Source organism: Nothoprocta perdicaria, unplaced genomic scaffold, assembly GCF_003342845.1.
Source record: "Nothoprocta perdicaria isolate Ctin4 unplaced genomic scaffold, notPer1 scaffold_313, whole genome shotgun sequence".
NCBI lineage: Eukaryota > Metazoa > Chordata > Aves > Tinamiformes > Tinamidae > Nothoprocta > Nothoprocta perdicaria.
In genome coordinates, this window is record NW_020455548.1 from 296,907 (window position 1) to 312,098 (window position 15,192).

At 39.0% G+C, this 15,192-nt stretch overlaps 1 protein-coding gene and 2 long non-coding RNA genes across 4 annotated transcripts in view; 2 read left to right on the forward strand and 1 right to left on the reverse strand.

Moving 5' to 3' along the window:
- CCDC158 (coiled-coil domain containing 158) overlaps positions 1 to 4,426 on the reverse strand; it is a 29,024-nt gene extending 24,598 nt beyond the window's left edge. The window contains exons 1-2 of one of the 2 annotated variants that reach the window (XM_026042742.1): positions 4,382 to 4,426; positions 2,326 to 2,362 (exon numbers count right to left, since the gene is read on the reverse strand). In XM_026042742.1, the coding sequence (XP_025898527.1) occupies positions 2,326 to 2,351 (26 nt within the window). In that variant the 5' untranslated portion in view covers positions 2,352 to 2,362; positions 4,382 to 4,426. Of the gene's footprint in view, positions 1 to 2,325; positions 2,363 to 3,540; positions 3,556 to 4,381 lie in introns of those variants that run through there. The other variant, XM_026042743.1, reaches the window with a different exon arrangement.
- On the forward strand, positions 3,250 to 7,301 carry LOC112950255. The gene is made up of 4 exons (XR_003249990.1): positions 3,250 to 3,379; positions 5,914 to 6,014; positions 6,536 to 6,599; positions 7,209 to 7,301. It is a non-coding gene; the product is annotated as an uncharacterized LOC112950255 (long non-coding RNA).
- A 3,911-nt stretch (positions 7,302 to 11,212) lies between these two features.
- Positions 11,213 to 12,031, forward strand: LOC112950254. Its single transcript, XR_003249989.1, has 3 exons — positions 11,213 to 11,259; positions 11,467 to 11,555; positions 11,915 to 12,031. It is a non-coding gene; the product is annotated as an uncharacterized LOC112950254 (long non-coding RNA).
- The last annotated feature ends 3,161 nt before the right edge of the window (positions 12,032 to 15,192 follow it).

The window sequence follows — 15,192 nt, forward strand, 5'->3', positions numbered from 1 at the left end:
CCTCAGAAAATTYGTACCATTCAATAAATGTTTTTTTAGGTAAAACCTCATTTCCCAAAGTAAATCAGTACAGCTTAATTCTTTTTTTCTTGAAATTGATTAAGCATCAGTTCATTCCCTACACAGTTCTAGCATTTTGTAAAATGATGAGATGCAAACAAGAGGATAGAGGAGAAAAAATCTTCATAATTATTTTTTGGAACAGATAAAATAGTCTTTTTTTCTTGTAACTGAAGTTTTCCTGTTTAATGATTACTTTCTCAGTAGCATTTGACTCATGATGGGAATTTAAGAACCCTCCTTTCTCTTGGGACTTCAAAGCAGCTGCCAAAGGGACTATTTCTCTCAAAAACCTGCAGTAAGCAAGTATGGAAAAGAGTAAAGATCCTYTGCTCATTCCTCTGTCTGAAAGAGCAGTATTTATGCACCTTGTAAACATTAAGTTTGCATTAATGGTTGTCTCAATCTCAAAATGAGAGATAACCCATTACAAATATTTAATTCACATTCCCCTTTTAGGGCTTGCCAAATCATATGCTTAAATGATGTTCCTGGTTTAAAAGGCAATGCAAGACCCCCAAAATGTCAGAGGAGTAAGTAACTTTTTTTTATTTTAGCAGAGGTAAAAATCACACCCACAAGACTCAGAGGAGGATGGCTGCAAATTTTAACAGCAAGCTGTGTGAAAAAAAGGGGTCGTCATAGACACTGGATCCACTGCTGACTGACTGAAGCAAGAACACTTTGGATTATTAAAACCATCAAGCTGAATTTGTACTCGTACAAACTTTATATACAAATACAAAATAATTTTAATTCCCTTGGAAAGGTAACTCACAGGACACTAAAGGTAACAAGGAAAAATAATSAAGTTCAAARGTTGTACTTAATTCTGAGTACTTGGAATGAAAACTGACAAAAAATTGTTGTGAATAACAACAATTTACAAGCAATGATCATAATCCTTKGGAGGGACATGAATCCCTTCACAGACTTATTGACTGCTGAAATTGGGCAAGGATTTCTCAAGTAATAATAATTTGAAGTCTATACAATATATACGGAATCATTTATAAACCTAGAAAATACATTTTGTGCCACTGGGAATTAAGGAAAAGATAACAAATGCAAAAGAGATKTTTCTTAACTAAAGAGAAAGTAATTCCACTTAAGTGAGTAAATKAACAAGATTTGGCAAATCATCTACAAGTTGAAAGAGACAAATTACAAAGATACATGAAGAAAAAACACTGAGACAGAAACAGAAATATAAAATTACAAAAAGAAAGAAGTTCACATAAGCCAGGAGATTATGTGATCAACACAGCAGGCAGCTCAGTGTCACTTGGTGTAGTTAACTACTGTGCATAAGTMGCAGGGCTGTTATATTCAGAAGTGACTCATTTTTTTCTCCTTAAACAGGAGATCACCATATGCATGTGTGTGTATACCATGCTTGTCATGCTGTCTCCCTGAACTTCATTCACRTCATCCTGAGAAATCTGGATTTTCATTTCATACCACATTAAAACAAAGGGAAGAGAAACACTCAGGTATAAAGCTATACAAAATACAAGGAAAAACACCTTGAAAAATCAGCCTGCAAACTGTGGAAACAGGAATCAGCTACATGCAAAGTAAAGGATTTTGATTAATATATTGAGTTACTGTGGAGTAAAACCAAAAAGCATGAAGGATCTCAAGACAATAACTAAAACAAGTTTTGATTTAGGCCATCAATATTAATCACTAGATTAAAGCTTAGAGAGTTCATGTTCCCATTCTTCTACTTTAGTTACTACTTTTCCAACTCAATCAAAATGCACTTAGCAAAAAAAAAAAAAAGACCACAAAAAAAAAATACAGACACAGCTACATATCCAAATTGTTAAATTTAGCTTAAACAATAATAATAATAATAAACTTAATAGCAATTCTAGTGGAAAAAAGAATTCAGTTCATCTCACAAGCATCTCTTTCCCAAGGTGGAACATAATAGCAAATAAAACAGAGCCCTTAAACTTCAATAGTATAGGACCATATTAGACCCAACCTTTACAAAAAAATTACTCTGCTGTTAAACAAATATATATTTCACTGTCGATGAAAAACATGCAAATCCAGAACATAACTCACTACAAGCATTGTAATACAKCCCTCCCTTTAGAATCTCTTGGGCACCTATATTAATTCTAATGTTTACTTTTTTTTCTGATAAGTTATTACAACAAACTATACCTTCACAGTGAATTTGCTTCTATTTTCARTGTGCACAATGGCTGAAAAAATAAAAAACTGATGCAGTATTTCTGATAAGTATCCTACCTTATTTCCTGAATATTCTTGCTCATTGTTACAGCACCTGCCCAAAATAGTAAATGTTAGCACTATAATATTTAGGTAGGTAACTTTTTGTGCTGAAAAAAGGCATTTTGATMCTCCACCCCCCAGGTCAATAATGCACAAACCAGAGGAAGTGCTATAGCTACTCTCACTTATGAAGTTTTTCCAGTAATTGACTTTCAGTGAACACAASAGCATACTTTCACAAACAGCATGCTTTCATACATAATTATTAGGAAGTCCTGTAAGTTCTATAAGAATACTTCATTGAAAAATAGCATATTAGCATATTCTTGAAATTCATTTTCAGATATATTAAGGCAAAGCTAGTCTCTTTACCTGTTTATCTTGACCTTACCTAAAGGCTTTGAGTATCAACATCACAAAAACCACATGGATTTTACTGCTCACAGACACRTTTAAGAAGCAACATACAGAGAAATACACACAATATAGACTAAGGTAAGCCTCATGCTAGCTAATCTGGACTCCTGCCCTTYAAACATTAGAGCTAAAGACCAGTACACAACGGCTAAACCAATCAAACAACATAAAAGATAGCATATAAGAAAAAACTCTCCTCTCTCAATATTCTCATATACTGCCATGCAAAAACCTCATTTTTTAGTGCATTTTATCACAACAAGACAAGAAAAAAAATACGAGAGATGAAGAAAACCTCTCAAAATGGCTGTATTAAACTGGAACCCTCCTCGGCTGGGTAAGAAATACCCCATGGAGGGGGCGGGCACAACTCAACCCACCTGCGGTACAATCTTCCYAGCCTTTATAAACCCTTCCACCACSCATCCTGYCTCTTYGGGTTGGAAACAACCCGGATTTCGTCTCAATAAGGTGYAGCAAGTACAGTGTATTTTCTTYTAAGCAGTAGTGATTTCTTCTGAAAAAAAACTGCTTCATGCCTACTACCCCCCTTCGTAGGGGTGAATGGTCGGTTAATGTTTCACTTAAAAGCCATAGTAAGGCTGGAGTTGGGGTTAGAGTTCTTCTTTTGTGGGGGAGAGGAACGGAAGAAGTAAGYCGTTATGGGGCGTTATGCACCGTCCTAAAATTGAGCCTTCTTAGTGCCTTGTACTTTTTCATCGATTCAGCGACCGCAGAGTCGGTGACTTGTAAATGACTTCGATTTAATTAGCTTTTTGCTCCACCCGGGAGTTAAAAATCCCCCAATAGCACCTTTATTTTCGCTTTCCGAAAGAAAAGGAGCGTCCTCTCGCCAACGGTTACTTCAGCGGCTCCACAGGGAAAAGGGGCGGGAAACCGGTGTGTGGGGGGGGGAGGGGAGTGGGGAGCAGGGCGGCCCCTGAGGCGCCTGCGCCATCTTGGGCGGTGGCTTCAGGTGCGGCCGTTACCGCCTGCAACGGTCCCTGATCAACTGTTTAAAATAACCGCCAGCAGCCTGGGCCCCCTTGCGGCTCTCGGGGAGTACTGGCCCGGGAAGAAGCGCCCCAAAATGCTCGTGTTTTCAGGGAAAACTGCAAAATTGCATGCATGTGTATGTGTGTCTGGTAAAATAACTGTCGGTAAGTAGTAAAATGCTTAACTCTTTATCCAAAGAAGATAATGTTTTTTTAAGTTGTTAAACCAAGCTGTACAATTGCTACTCAGGCTAAGCAAGAAAGCCAGAGGAGGAAAGGAGGTATAAGAGGGATTGYTTCAGATTGAGGCAGAAAAGGTGAGAATTAGCCAGTGGGAAATAGAGCCCTGGTTTTTACATTTTTTTTAACCTAAATTGTGGTTGTGTGTCTGTAGTAAAACACAGATGCAGCTTGTGAGACAGAAAAAGGTCTTTATGCAGTACTGATTAGGAAAAAATGAGGCAGCACAGGAGAGATATGTCCTAAYTTTGTCAAAAATAAAAAGGATGAAGGAAATTTCATGGTTAGCTTTCTGACAAAGAAGGCATGTGCTGTTATCCTGTAGTGTCCTGCTCCTTGAGCCAAGCTAGGCTTTAATGCTTTGTCTCAGGTATTAAKGAAGCATTAAAAACTTTTCTCAGATGTGGGCTTGTACCTACCTCTGACAGACACTGGAGACAAGTTGTTTTTCTTCGGTTTCAGCTGCTCTTGATGGGCTTCTTGAGCTGATAAACTCCTCTGATGTTTGTTTGTTCATGAGGTGAGGATCACCCTGTCGGGGATGCTGTGTCCTGAGGCACTGCTTCCTGCAAGGAGGCTTGTGAAGGGTATGATCTGATCATATATTTGCTTCTGCTCTTTTTGTGTGGAGTGTGCACCAAGTTCCTAACTGCAGGAGCCGTTAGGAGCCACCTGCCACTGGCCCCTGCGCTGGACTCTGTAGCCTTGGGAACAGACCCCTCCTCTGAAGTGGATCATTTGCATGAGGGAGAGCCAATAAAAAAAAGTGTCCAGTGTTGGATTTCTCTTCCAAGTTTTGTTCAAAATGCCCTGGTTTCTGCAGGGAACTTGATAGCACAGGGGAACATTTCCTGGCCTGGTAACAGGTGCATTTKTTACTTGGGGCTTGGTCTTATCAGAGGACTGATGTCTTTTTATTTTCTGCTGCTTCTTCCTCTAAATTCCTGTTATATCCTTGGGACAGAATAACTCTTTTAAGTATGTTACTCTGCAATAACTTATTTCTATTTTGGCAATGTTTCTGTCAAGAAAATGTAAGATTTAGTTTTCCCAGCCAGGTGGAAAAATGAATTCCTGTCTCCATAAAAAGYATGCTGTGTTCAGGGAATTAAGGCTGTATAGCAACACAATGGAATTGTGCATGCCAGCTGAGGCTCTAGTTTGAAACTATCTGGGCTATAACCATCAGGGACTTGAGTTTTGGATGAAGGTGCTAACTACTTCTAGTAATTAAAWTTTTTTTTTTTGCAAAAAGTTTTATAGAATAAAGAAATTATAATAGAAGCAATATGAAAGCATCTAAGTTAAAAGCTAATATTGTTGCCTCATGTTTTTGATGAGTGAGAAGTGCATGTAAAATGATCAGGCTTTCAAATCATCTRTGTAAATTGCTAAGGTCAAATTCAAGAAAACACTGCAGTTCTATGATGTTGATCCAAGTCATTTCTACTTTCTTCTTTTAAAGAAGTATATGGTGGAGCCTGAGCAAGGTAACCCTCTTTTGGTAATGGCATGATAATAACAGTTAAATCCAAATACTCAGAATTTGTTATTGAAATGCATACTTGGTCTTCAATGTGCCTRCTTTGGTCAGTTTTGATCGATTCTAGTGTTGAGAGCATAAAATGAACTTGCTTCTCTGGAAGGGCTTAAGGTAGTACTCGCAAAGTCAGGGGTTCCTGKTACTGAAATAGCCTTGATATTATCCTTTTAATTTGTCTTTGTTGTAGGTTTTGCAGGGTGTGTTTTGAAATTCTATTAATTTTTGGTTCACAGCTGAAAGAGTGATTAGCAGGAATCCGTTTTTTATTGAATTGCATGGGAGAGGTGAAAATGGAGAGGGGAAAAGCAATTCTGTGGCTGTGCGATCATTTACTCAGAATTCAACTCATTCAGTTGTTTTCTCTCTGAAGGAATAATTTATTTCTCACTCTGTCTTGTTCCTTTTCAGTTGGCTGTGAGTAACTGAGGAATGGAGGGGTGTTCAGTGCTGAAGGCCGTATTGTATGGAGAGGATTCTTTGCTCACCAAAACTTTTTTCAGACTTCAGAGGTAAGCAACCTTTTCAAAATTAAGAGAACAGTTTTATGATATTGTAGCTTCCCTCTGTTTCRCAGTTCTTCTTTCATCTTGGGGTGTTTTGCGTTCCTTTTCTCTATATTTTTTCATATTTTATCCCAGGCCTGCCTTCAAGTAGGCTTACTCTCTCCCCTTGGAGGGGAGAAGGACTGAAATCCACAGCTTGTGCAGCCTTAGGACGGTCTTCTGCAGACATATATTTTGAGCATTGCTACTTGAGGCAATCTCTTTGCATATTAAGACTTATCTTTGACCCTTTCAGGTGCTCCATAAAATGACATTTTATGGAGTTGAGTGCATGAATATTTCACAGATTCAGCTCAATGGGACTAGAAGTAAGTGTAGAAAAAAACACTTTTCTGTTTACCTTTTCTAAATGTATGTATACACAATCTTCTGAAGAATTGTTACCCAAAGGAGTCATCTTTCACCTCAGAGGCCATACTCTAATTCACTTGTGGCCTTTGATAAACTTTTTTCCTGTCCTCCTACAGGTGAAAGTTTTTCCTTTAAGGATTTGGGGGAAGAGTAGGAAACTGAGATTTTTCTCTGTGAAAGGTATGAGCATCTCCATTTTTCACCTCTTGTCCACCTTGATTATTTCAATATATCTTAAATTTAATATGGAAAGCATCATGTACTTTCTGATGACAGGAGCTTTTTAAGCCTCTAAGTCAAAAGCAAATTTACTTTGGAGTGARTGTAGCTAAGAATTGCAGTAGCAGCTCCAAAGTGTTAGGCTCTTAGCTTAGGTGCAGACCTGATGGTCTTGGGTGCCCTGATGGCCTTGCTGCTGCAGAAGAATCCGGAAAAGCTTTGTGAAGAGCCATCCCAGTGCAATGCAAAACTTGGATTGGTATCACATCTGATTTGCATGGCCATATACAGGGTGTTTTCAGACCATCTCCAGAATGGTTTTCATTCGCCTATTTGCTTGAAAAGACTGGGATTGAGAATCATAGTATCATAGAATCCTTGACCTTTGAAGAAACTTGTAGAGATGATCTAGTCTGACCTTCCTGCACATGCAGGGTCACCTAGAACATATGGCACAGGGTGGTGTCTGAGTGGATTTTGAAGATGTTCAGTGATACTAAAACATTTTAAATATAAACAAATGTGTTGAATGCTTTCAAAGTGAGTGTGGRCCCTTTATTGCTTTTGCAGAATTAGTCCAGTAAGGTCAACAGAGTTAAGTTGAAGAAAACCAGAATGAGGAGTGTGAGGCACTTGAGAGCTGGCTCCAGAGGATACTTTTCTGCCAAGGTCAGCCCTTTGGGTAATTAAGCTTTTGATTTTGTTATGTACAAGTTTGAGCCATTTCAGCATGTTATTTCTTAGGAGTTTTGGCAATGCAGATGAGGGGAGCGTTATTTTACAAGTTCTCTTCAGAAATAAGCATGTATTTTCCTTTGAATGTGGAAGATGTAGTAAAAGGGAAAGCACATGTGAACTGATCATAACATTYAAATCTGCAGTGAAAGAAGCACCGAGGAGCTGTATTGTCTGGCCTTGCTAGATTTCCTTTTTATCTGACCTGATGGCTTCCCCAGCTCAGGGACTCAGATTGCTGTTCTGAAAAAATAAAAATAAAGCTTCCTTTCTGGGGGGGAAAAAAGGCATAGTAGGTGTTTATTAATATACTGAAATCAATAAAACTGAACTGAAATCAATAAAAACAAATTGCTAAGTAAAAACTTTGAAAAACCTGTATTAACTGGATGGCAACAGATGAGGGCAGTATAGCTCAAATGAAAGTGTTAATTTGGGAGAAAAACATGTAATATTTGAAGGAATGTAAAAAAAGGCAGAGAAGTCAGCACTAAGGAGGGCAGGCAGTGTGTCCTAATGAGCGGTGTAGAGTTTGAACTGGGCTGCTGGAAAGTGAAGTGGCATTTTGGCCMCTTGAAGGCAAAAAAAGGCATTTCTTCCACACACATTTAGTAATAAAATACCAGACAATTCAAGGAAATAACTGTGACCATTTTTTTTAGCCTACATTTTTCTCATACACTGAAACATTTGAAAGTTTTAATTCAAGCATATCCCTCTGGGAGCTGTATTTTTCAGATCCTAGGTCTCTCTTGTTTTAAAGCCTAATGAAAAATTATGTGTTCTGAGAGGATGTTTCAATTCTGTTTTACAAGTTTCTGGTAGTAAAAAAAAGCCAAGATAGTTCTGGTATTTGAGAACTGTTGAAGGTAAGATTTTTTTTTAAAAAAACAAGCTTGTGTTTAAGACTTGAAAATATTTTTTAGTGGATGGAGACTATTGTTTCAACTGCATTCATCACTGATAGGACAACTGGGAGTGTCTTAGAGATTGTGAACTAGAGTCTGTGAGCAGAAAGACTGAGAAAACAGCACCTTACCTGGCCACTGGTTTTGAGTAATTAATGATCAAGTCTTTCTTGTTAGCTGATCATGGCTTTCTGATGTATCCAAGCATCTTTATGCCATCCTCTTTACAATTGGATTAGTTTGCTGAAAAACTGAAAACRAGTGAATCTGGAAGTAGCAGGGAGAGAACTCTGAAGTGGTGCAAGTGTGACAAAGCTATTAAAATGCACTGGAGACTCTAAGTGAAACTGTCCCTRTAATTTGCAGCAGAAGATAGTATACTATATGCAGAGTAGGAAATGTACAGGAAAGATCTAGACCCTAGAGCATTATCTAAGAAAAATGTCTCAATTTCCTTTTTAGTAGATGAWAACCTGCCACAAAATGAGATAATAGACTGGATGTACCCATGTGTATGATGAGGAGGAGCAAATGTGCATGTCTGAGTGGTTCTTAAAACAACTCYTGAATTCTCAGGCTTCAAGTTATTGTTTATCTTGCCAACATTTCAGGAAACAAATGCTTATGACTGGACAAAAAACTCGGAAGTGGTCCAGGTGTAAGTTATTGCATGTGTGGTGTGAGTCAGGTGAGAGAGGCCTTTGCCTCCTTAAAAAAGGAGACTTAAATTATTAGTTTATCAGAACATCCATGCTGGTGGGAAATAATGCAGAAGAACTACAKTATGCTGTAGAACTTGAACATGCAAGCGTGCTAGGAGAACTACACTTTACATGCAACCTAATGTCAGGAAATATTAGGAGAGATGATACTGGGCCTAATGTGGATTTAAGTGCTGAAGCAGAGGAGAAGCAGAAATCCCCTGGAGATGGTTTCTAGTCTTGCCCCACTTAGAGACCTGTGGAGAGGGACAGAAATGGATTCTTCTTTGTGGGAGCTCGAAATGAGCAAGGTTGCGGTGAAACATTAGCATTATCTGGTTTGCAGTGCTCTAAATGAGTGAATTCCAGATACAAGTGATCTGAGAGACATGAGGATGTGAAATGAAATTGTTCCCTGAAAGGGAAGCAATGGGGGACAAAGTTCAATTGGAGAACTGAGGATCAGCTGAAAATAAGCAGGGATCACATGTTTCCATTATTCCTCTTGGCTATAGGGAGTAGGTGCTGTGGTAGAGGGCAAATGCAGGGCCATGCAAAGGGTAACCCATCTTAAATGAGATGAGAGTAGGGCAGCGTGAAGGACTAGAAAAGATGATATTTTAGATGCAGAACTTTCCCCCCACAGCCAGATCTGAGCACTCTAGAAATGACTAGGGGTATGTGAATGGGAGATCTTTACTGCTCTTAATGCATTGAGGAAGAATATTGTACACTCCAGACCCTGAAATCACAAGTGCATTTACCTTACAGGCATTATTGTTTACCCAGCTACATATGCAGGCAGGAAAGGGAGTGGTGTATGGGCTTCTCTCGTTCTGAGTGGCACATACATGACAACTTTTTGTCAGTATCTTAACTGAAGCATACCAGGAATAATGCCAATACTTGCTGCAGCTGTGAGTCATGTTTACGTGTGCATATATAAGTACAGATGCAGGCACAGTGAGATGTTCTACTAAGTAGTGACTGGCTACATTCATAAAAATATTCTAAGCTCTTAGTTTTATTTGTATGTATGCTAGGAAATGATTGACTTCATATGACTGTATTTGGATGAAAAGTTGTATCTAGTCAAGTTGTTAGGCTCCACATGAATAAAAATCACTTGGAGAGGAAAATTACTTTGCAATATTCCACTGTTCTTATTTGGAATAGGTCCATTGTGTTTTGAGGAAGTGGCRGTTCGAGTTACTACAATTCTTTAGCAAGTACAATAGAAAGATGGAGGTTTCTGGGGCATTATAAAAGGGTGAGCAGCAGTTTTTGCAGACTGGATTTTTCAGTTGTGTGCTTGATGTGCATGATGGGGCAGTGCTGCCTTGTTTGCCTGAATCCTTTTCTTGCTCTCTCACTCGCTCACCCTCCCTCGCAGCAGCAGTAGCTGCTGGAGCTTTGGCAGATGAACGGGGAGAGCACAGCACATGAAAAGAGCTCTGCTCTTAAACTTTCTTCTTAAAGGATTAATTTCACCTGTTTATACTTGTCCCAGGGGGACTTTTTCATATTTTTAAACCAAGAAGTGTGGATTTATTTCTTTTTGAAAACCTAAATAATTTTAGGAATGTACTTTTGCTTTCCTCCCTGGTTTTTGACAAGTCAGAAAACTGAAGTAAGCGGATAGAGTGAGGGAGCGTGAGAGGGAGAAGACGCTTTCATTCTTTTAGTGCAGTGGACTGAGGCAAAAAGGCCATTGTAATGGTAAATTGCATGCAGAAAGGAAGAAAAGGCTGATAATCAATCACAAGTGAAGCATTCGTTTGGATTTCAGCRCTTTGGTGGCCAATGGCTTTTAAATCTATAAACTTTTAATGACGTTTAAAAATGCAATTTTGATAGACTTGAACAGGAGGATAAATCTTAACAGACCTGTCAGTGACTGAAGGAAGCATAGTGCTGAAACGCCATTAGAAAGCTGAAGTTCTGAACRGACAACCTACGGAGATCTTTTTAAAAAGCTTCAATATATCATCTTGGACTTGGAAGAAAAATTTCTGAATTGTCTTTCACCTGCTTAAGAATGATTTGTAGTGTGCTTTTAGGGACTTTTATCATCTGTGTCGGTTTTGTATCTGAATGAGTATGTAATAGGACAGGAGGATGTTAGACAATATTAACAAGAGCATATCGTCTTCAGAGTCCAACATTAGGCGAAAAGGAAGATATATTTACCTGGAAGCACTGCTACAAGGAGGCGCTCCTTGGGGTTTCRCACTGAAAGGCGGACTGGAGCATGGGGAGCCATTAATCATCTCCAAGGTATTTTTCTTTGTTTAAAATGACATAAACAGGTGGGGAAGGGTGCCTGATTTAAAGGGTGAGAGTAGTAAAGTATCACTTAAATGGTAGATTAGGCACTGTTTGTCTTGATTGTGAAAACSGCTGAGCACCTATTGAAGTTGGGGAAGGGTTTGCTCATGATCTGCTTTTGCTGGGTAATGTGAAAGAATTGTGGGCTCTGTGCAGCTACCAAGGTGTATGGTTCTTGTCCCAGAAGAAGGATCTCTGCTTTTGGAAACTGGCTGTATTTCACTACAATCTCTTCATGGATGGAGGTAGGGAACTCTCCACTTGGTGATATAGTTGCTTGATGTTATAAAATCATATCTGAGTATGTCCAGTAATAAATGACAAACTCCTCTGAAGTGCAAAGATGTTAAGTGCTTTCAGTCACATAATGCAATGGTTGGCTAGTTAAACATGTGTGGTAAAACAAAAGAATARTATGTACTTATCCATATTTGGCTGCATTTATATTTTGTTGTGTGAGCAAGTTTCACATCTGCATGGTCTTATTTACTATGTATAAACTCTAGTGCTGCTAGATTTATTTAATTATTTGTGATTMTTTTGTCAATGGATCAATAGTACGGCTGGCGTGATTTGAGAAATAAGATAGAGGTCTTCATTTTAGGACTAGACTTTTMAAAGCATCCAAATATCTGAATGTAATCAAGTCATGCATTTTTTCAACGCATCAGATGGAATCTACGAATGTCTAAGTGCCTTTGAGCTATAGCCTTAAAATCTCTCCAAGGTAAGATTTATCATTCTAAAAACGTGTGCAGTGGCTGTTAATCTTATTCCTATTCTATAGTGCCTGTCTAGTCCCTTTTGTTTATAGTGTCAATTTATACAGTGTACCATTAAGTGCACATGTACTTAAGTCTCATTTCCCTCATGGAACCTGGGATATATGTGAAGCATTAAAAGGRCTGGAACCATCAGCTAAAAGCATATACTGGAATGCTAAATCATCCTGTTCAAATCCTGCAACTCCCTGTGAAAATGTGTTCACATAGAGACTGTTAATGACATGAAGAGTTCTCATGAAATAATTGTTACTTAGCTCATTTATGTSATGAAAGGAAGAATTTAGGCTTTGATTGTAGGATTTTCATGGAGGATTTCTATGGAGGATTTCTAAGAACTAAACATCCTGCAGAACCTCGTTGGAGACGGCATAGCTGCATGAATCAAAACTAGCCTCACTGAATTGGTGTCCTTTCCTTTTATAAACTAAGGGACAAATATTTTTAAGTTGCCCACATATGATAAGCTTATAGTGGTGAAACCAAGATTTTTTTGTTGTGATGTTCTATGATTTAAGAACATACCCCACTTTTTAATTGGGGACAGGGTGTCGGGGTAGAGATGGCTCTGCCTGCTAAACAWAATCATCTATGGGATTTGGTTTCCACAACAACCAGCCACCTTAATGTCAAGCACGCCTGGAGTGTGTGGTACCACTGGGAGCTGTATGACTTGTACCTGCTTGCCTTCCCAGAAACAACACTGCAAAAGGACTTTTTTCTTCAACTTGTGGCTACAGCTTGATTTGTACTATTAAGGTTAGTGTTTTTATTTATGCATCAGTGAAGCAGAGTTTGAGAAYGGCATGCATATGCAAGTTGTGCTTTGTGAAGTCCAGGCAGCCCCTGTGCCTTTTCTGTAGTTTCTGATTTCAGCACAGAAGTAATCTAGCTTAGTCTTGCATTTGAATTGTTTTCTTTGACTATGTATGGCTTAGAATGAATTACACATGAGTCATTTAGCTAATTCATTATTCTTCATCTGATTCTACTGTGAAGTAATGAGGAACTGGGTGAAAGTAAAAAAAGACAATACTAGAGTTAAAATGTTCACTTCTGTACTTAACACTTAGGTCTTTCATGAAGGAAAGGCATTAGGAATAATCTAATGGCAATTCTGTGTCATGCTATCTATATAGAGGTTTAATTTTGGATCATGCATACAGGAGTTTTTCACCTCGATGTTTCCGTAGGCAAATAACATCCACTTAAAGGTACTTTTCAGTAGACAAAATGTTGTGAAATATTTTTGTATAAATGAATGTAGATTTGGGTCACTTTAAATGTGGAAGGTTGCAATAGGACTCTGTATATATAACATTGTCATATTGTAMTGGAATACTTAATGGTTGTCAAATGTATTTGAACACAATAGTTTGTAGCCATCAGGAATGGATGCTCATATCAGACCTATCAAATGGTCCATCTCAGCTTCAGATGAAAGGCTCTGTTAAAAGTTTAAAACAAAGGTGAGTGAGATTACAGTAAGTTCAGAGGCTTGAATACTGGCCCTTGCAATATTGTATAAGTCCTTTGGAAGCCATCTTTTTCCACCTGGATAGGATATGTCCAGGAATGAACTGATAGTGATGGGGCCTTGAATATATACAGATTGCAGGATCATGTTGGAAACTTCCTATGAATGGATAAAACTGTGGTTGTGTTCCCTGCCCAGTCCCTGCTGTGTATCACCTGTAAAGATGCTTAAATGAAAGAATTTGATAAATACTCTGGCACCAAGTAGATCTATGTGCTTACCAGCAGCTCTTGTAATAACCATATAGCTGTGGAAGACAGTAAACTATAAAAACTGATCTGTATGCTCAGCCCCTAGAACTTTTAGTGTCCCTTTGAAAATAGCAAGTTACCTTGACATGTTGGTGAAAGTCCTGTTAGATGCATTGCTATGCAAGGAGAGCTTCATTGTCCAATGCATGTATGTTTAAGAGGATGGAAGTGCCTACTTAAATTGACATGTTAGTAAAGGATTTCATGAGTGAGGCCATAATGCTGAGCTCATGGTAGAATCAAGTCTAAAATAAGCATGTCAAAAGTGTTACCTATGCAACTGTCACGCATTTAGGTGGTTAAAACAGGAGAGCTTTTTGTTCAGGGTGTCTTGTGGGGAGACAAACCTATATGGAGGGCAATTTCTTGACAGGTAAGGCCTAGTCCTGAGCACAGTTTTCTTGTCAAGAGCTTTGCGTGTGAATCTCAGGAGCTTTCTTGAACATAGTCTCCTGCGCTTGAAATAGGTGGATTGATAGGGTGCTGACGGCTGGAGTGTTTTTTCCCCACTCTCCTTGTCATCAACTGGAAAATCAATAAGTAGCGATGCATAAGACTAAACCATGATTGGTTATGCTTGGTCTCGATAAGGCCGGTGGTAAGCTGCTTCTATGAGCAGAASGAAATATAAACTTGTTCTCATGGGCATCTTGTTTGGGTTGTGTTAAGAGGATCAAATGACCTTGGATCACAGAAAAACCTTTCTGAACTGTCCCTCTGCTTGCTACTTGATTCAGATTTGGCCTGGGAAAGTACTTGGGTATGTGGATGTGCAAAGGGATTCATTGTGCTGAATCATCTCTGGCATGTTGACATGCTGCTGCTATGCTCTGGCAATGGGTGAAGCTTGATCCCACATGATGAGGCCATTTGGCTGATGTGAACTGTGGCTTGCAGAGAAGGGAGCTCATGCTGTAATAGGTTCAAAAAGTAAAGGAGCAGTTCATTGGCAACCTCTCCTGTTTCTCAGGGCTCAAATCAGGTGGGGTCTTGTGAGAGACTGCTGATGCCAGCACAGGAGACAGGGTTGTCTACCTTAAAGCTAGGGAATTGCTTGCTGAACAGACTTCTGTTGTCAGCCACCTCCATTAGGCTGCTGATGGCTCTCACAAAAAGCTTATCCACTTCCACAGCACTGAATGTGCAGTTGCAGATTTTTAGTGACTAATGTGAGCAGAGGCTTACTGGGACAGGGCTGCTGTACCAGCTGAGACAGCAGGAGCTTTTCTGATTGCAGACACCTTCTGTGGTAGTGGCAGTTGATCTGGGATTTGTCATTCATGATGAGACCGTCTACTGACAATATCTTTGT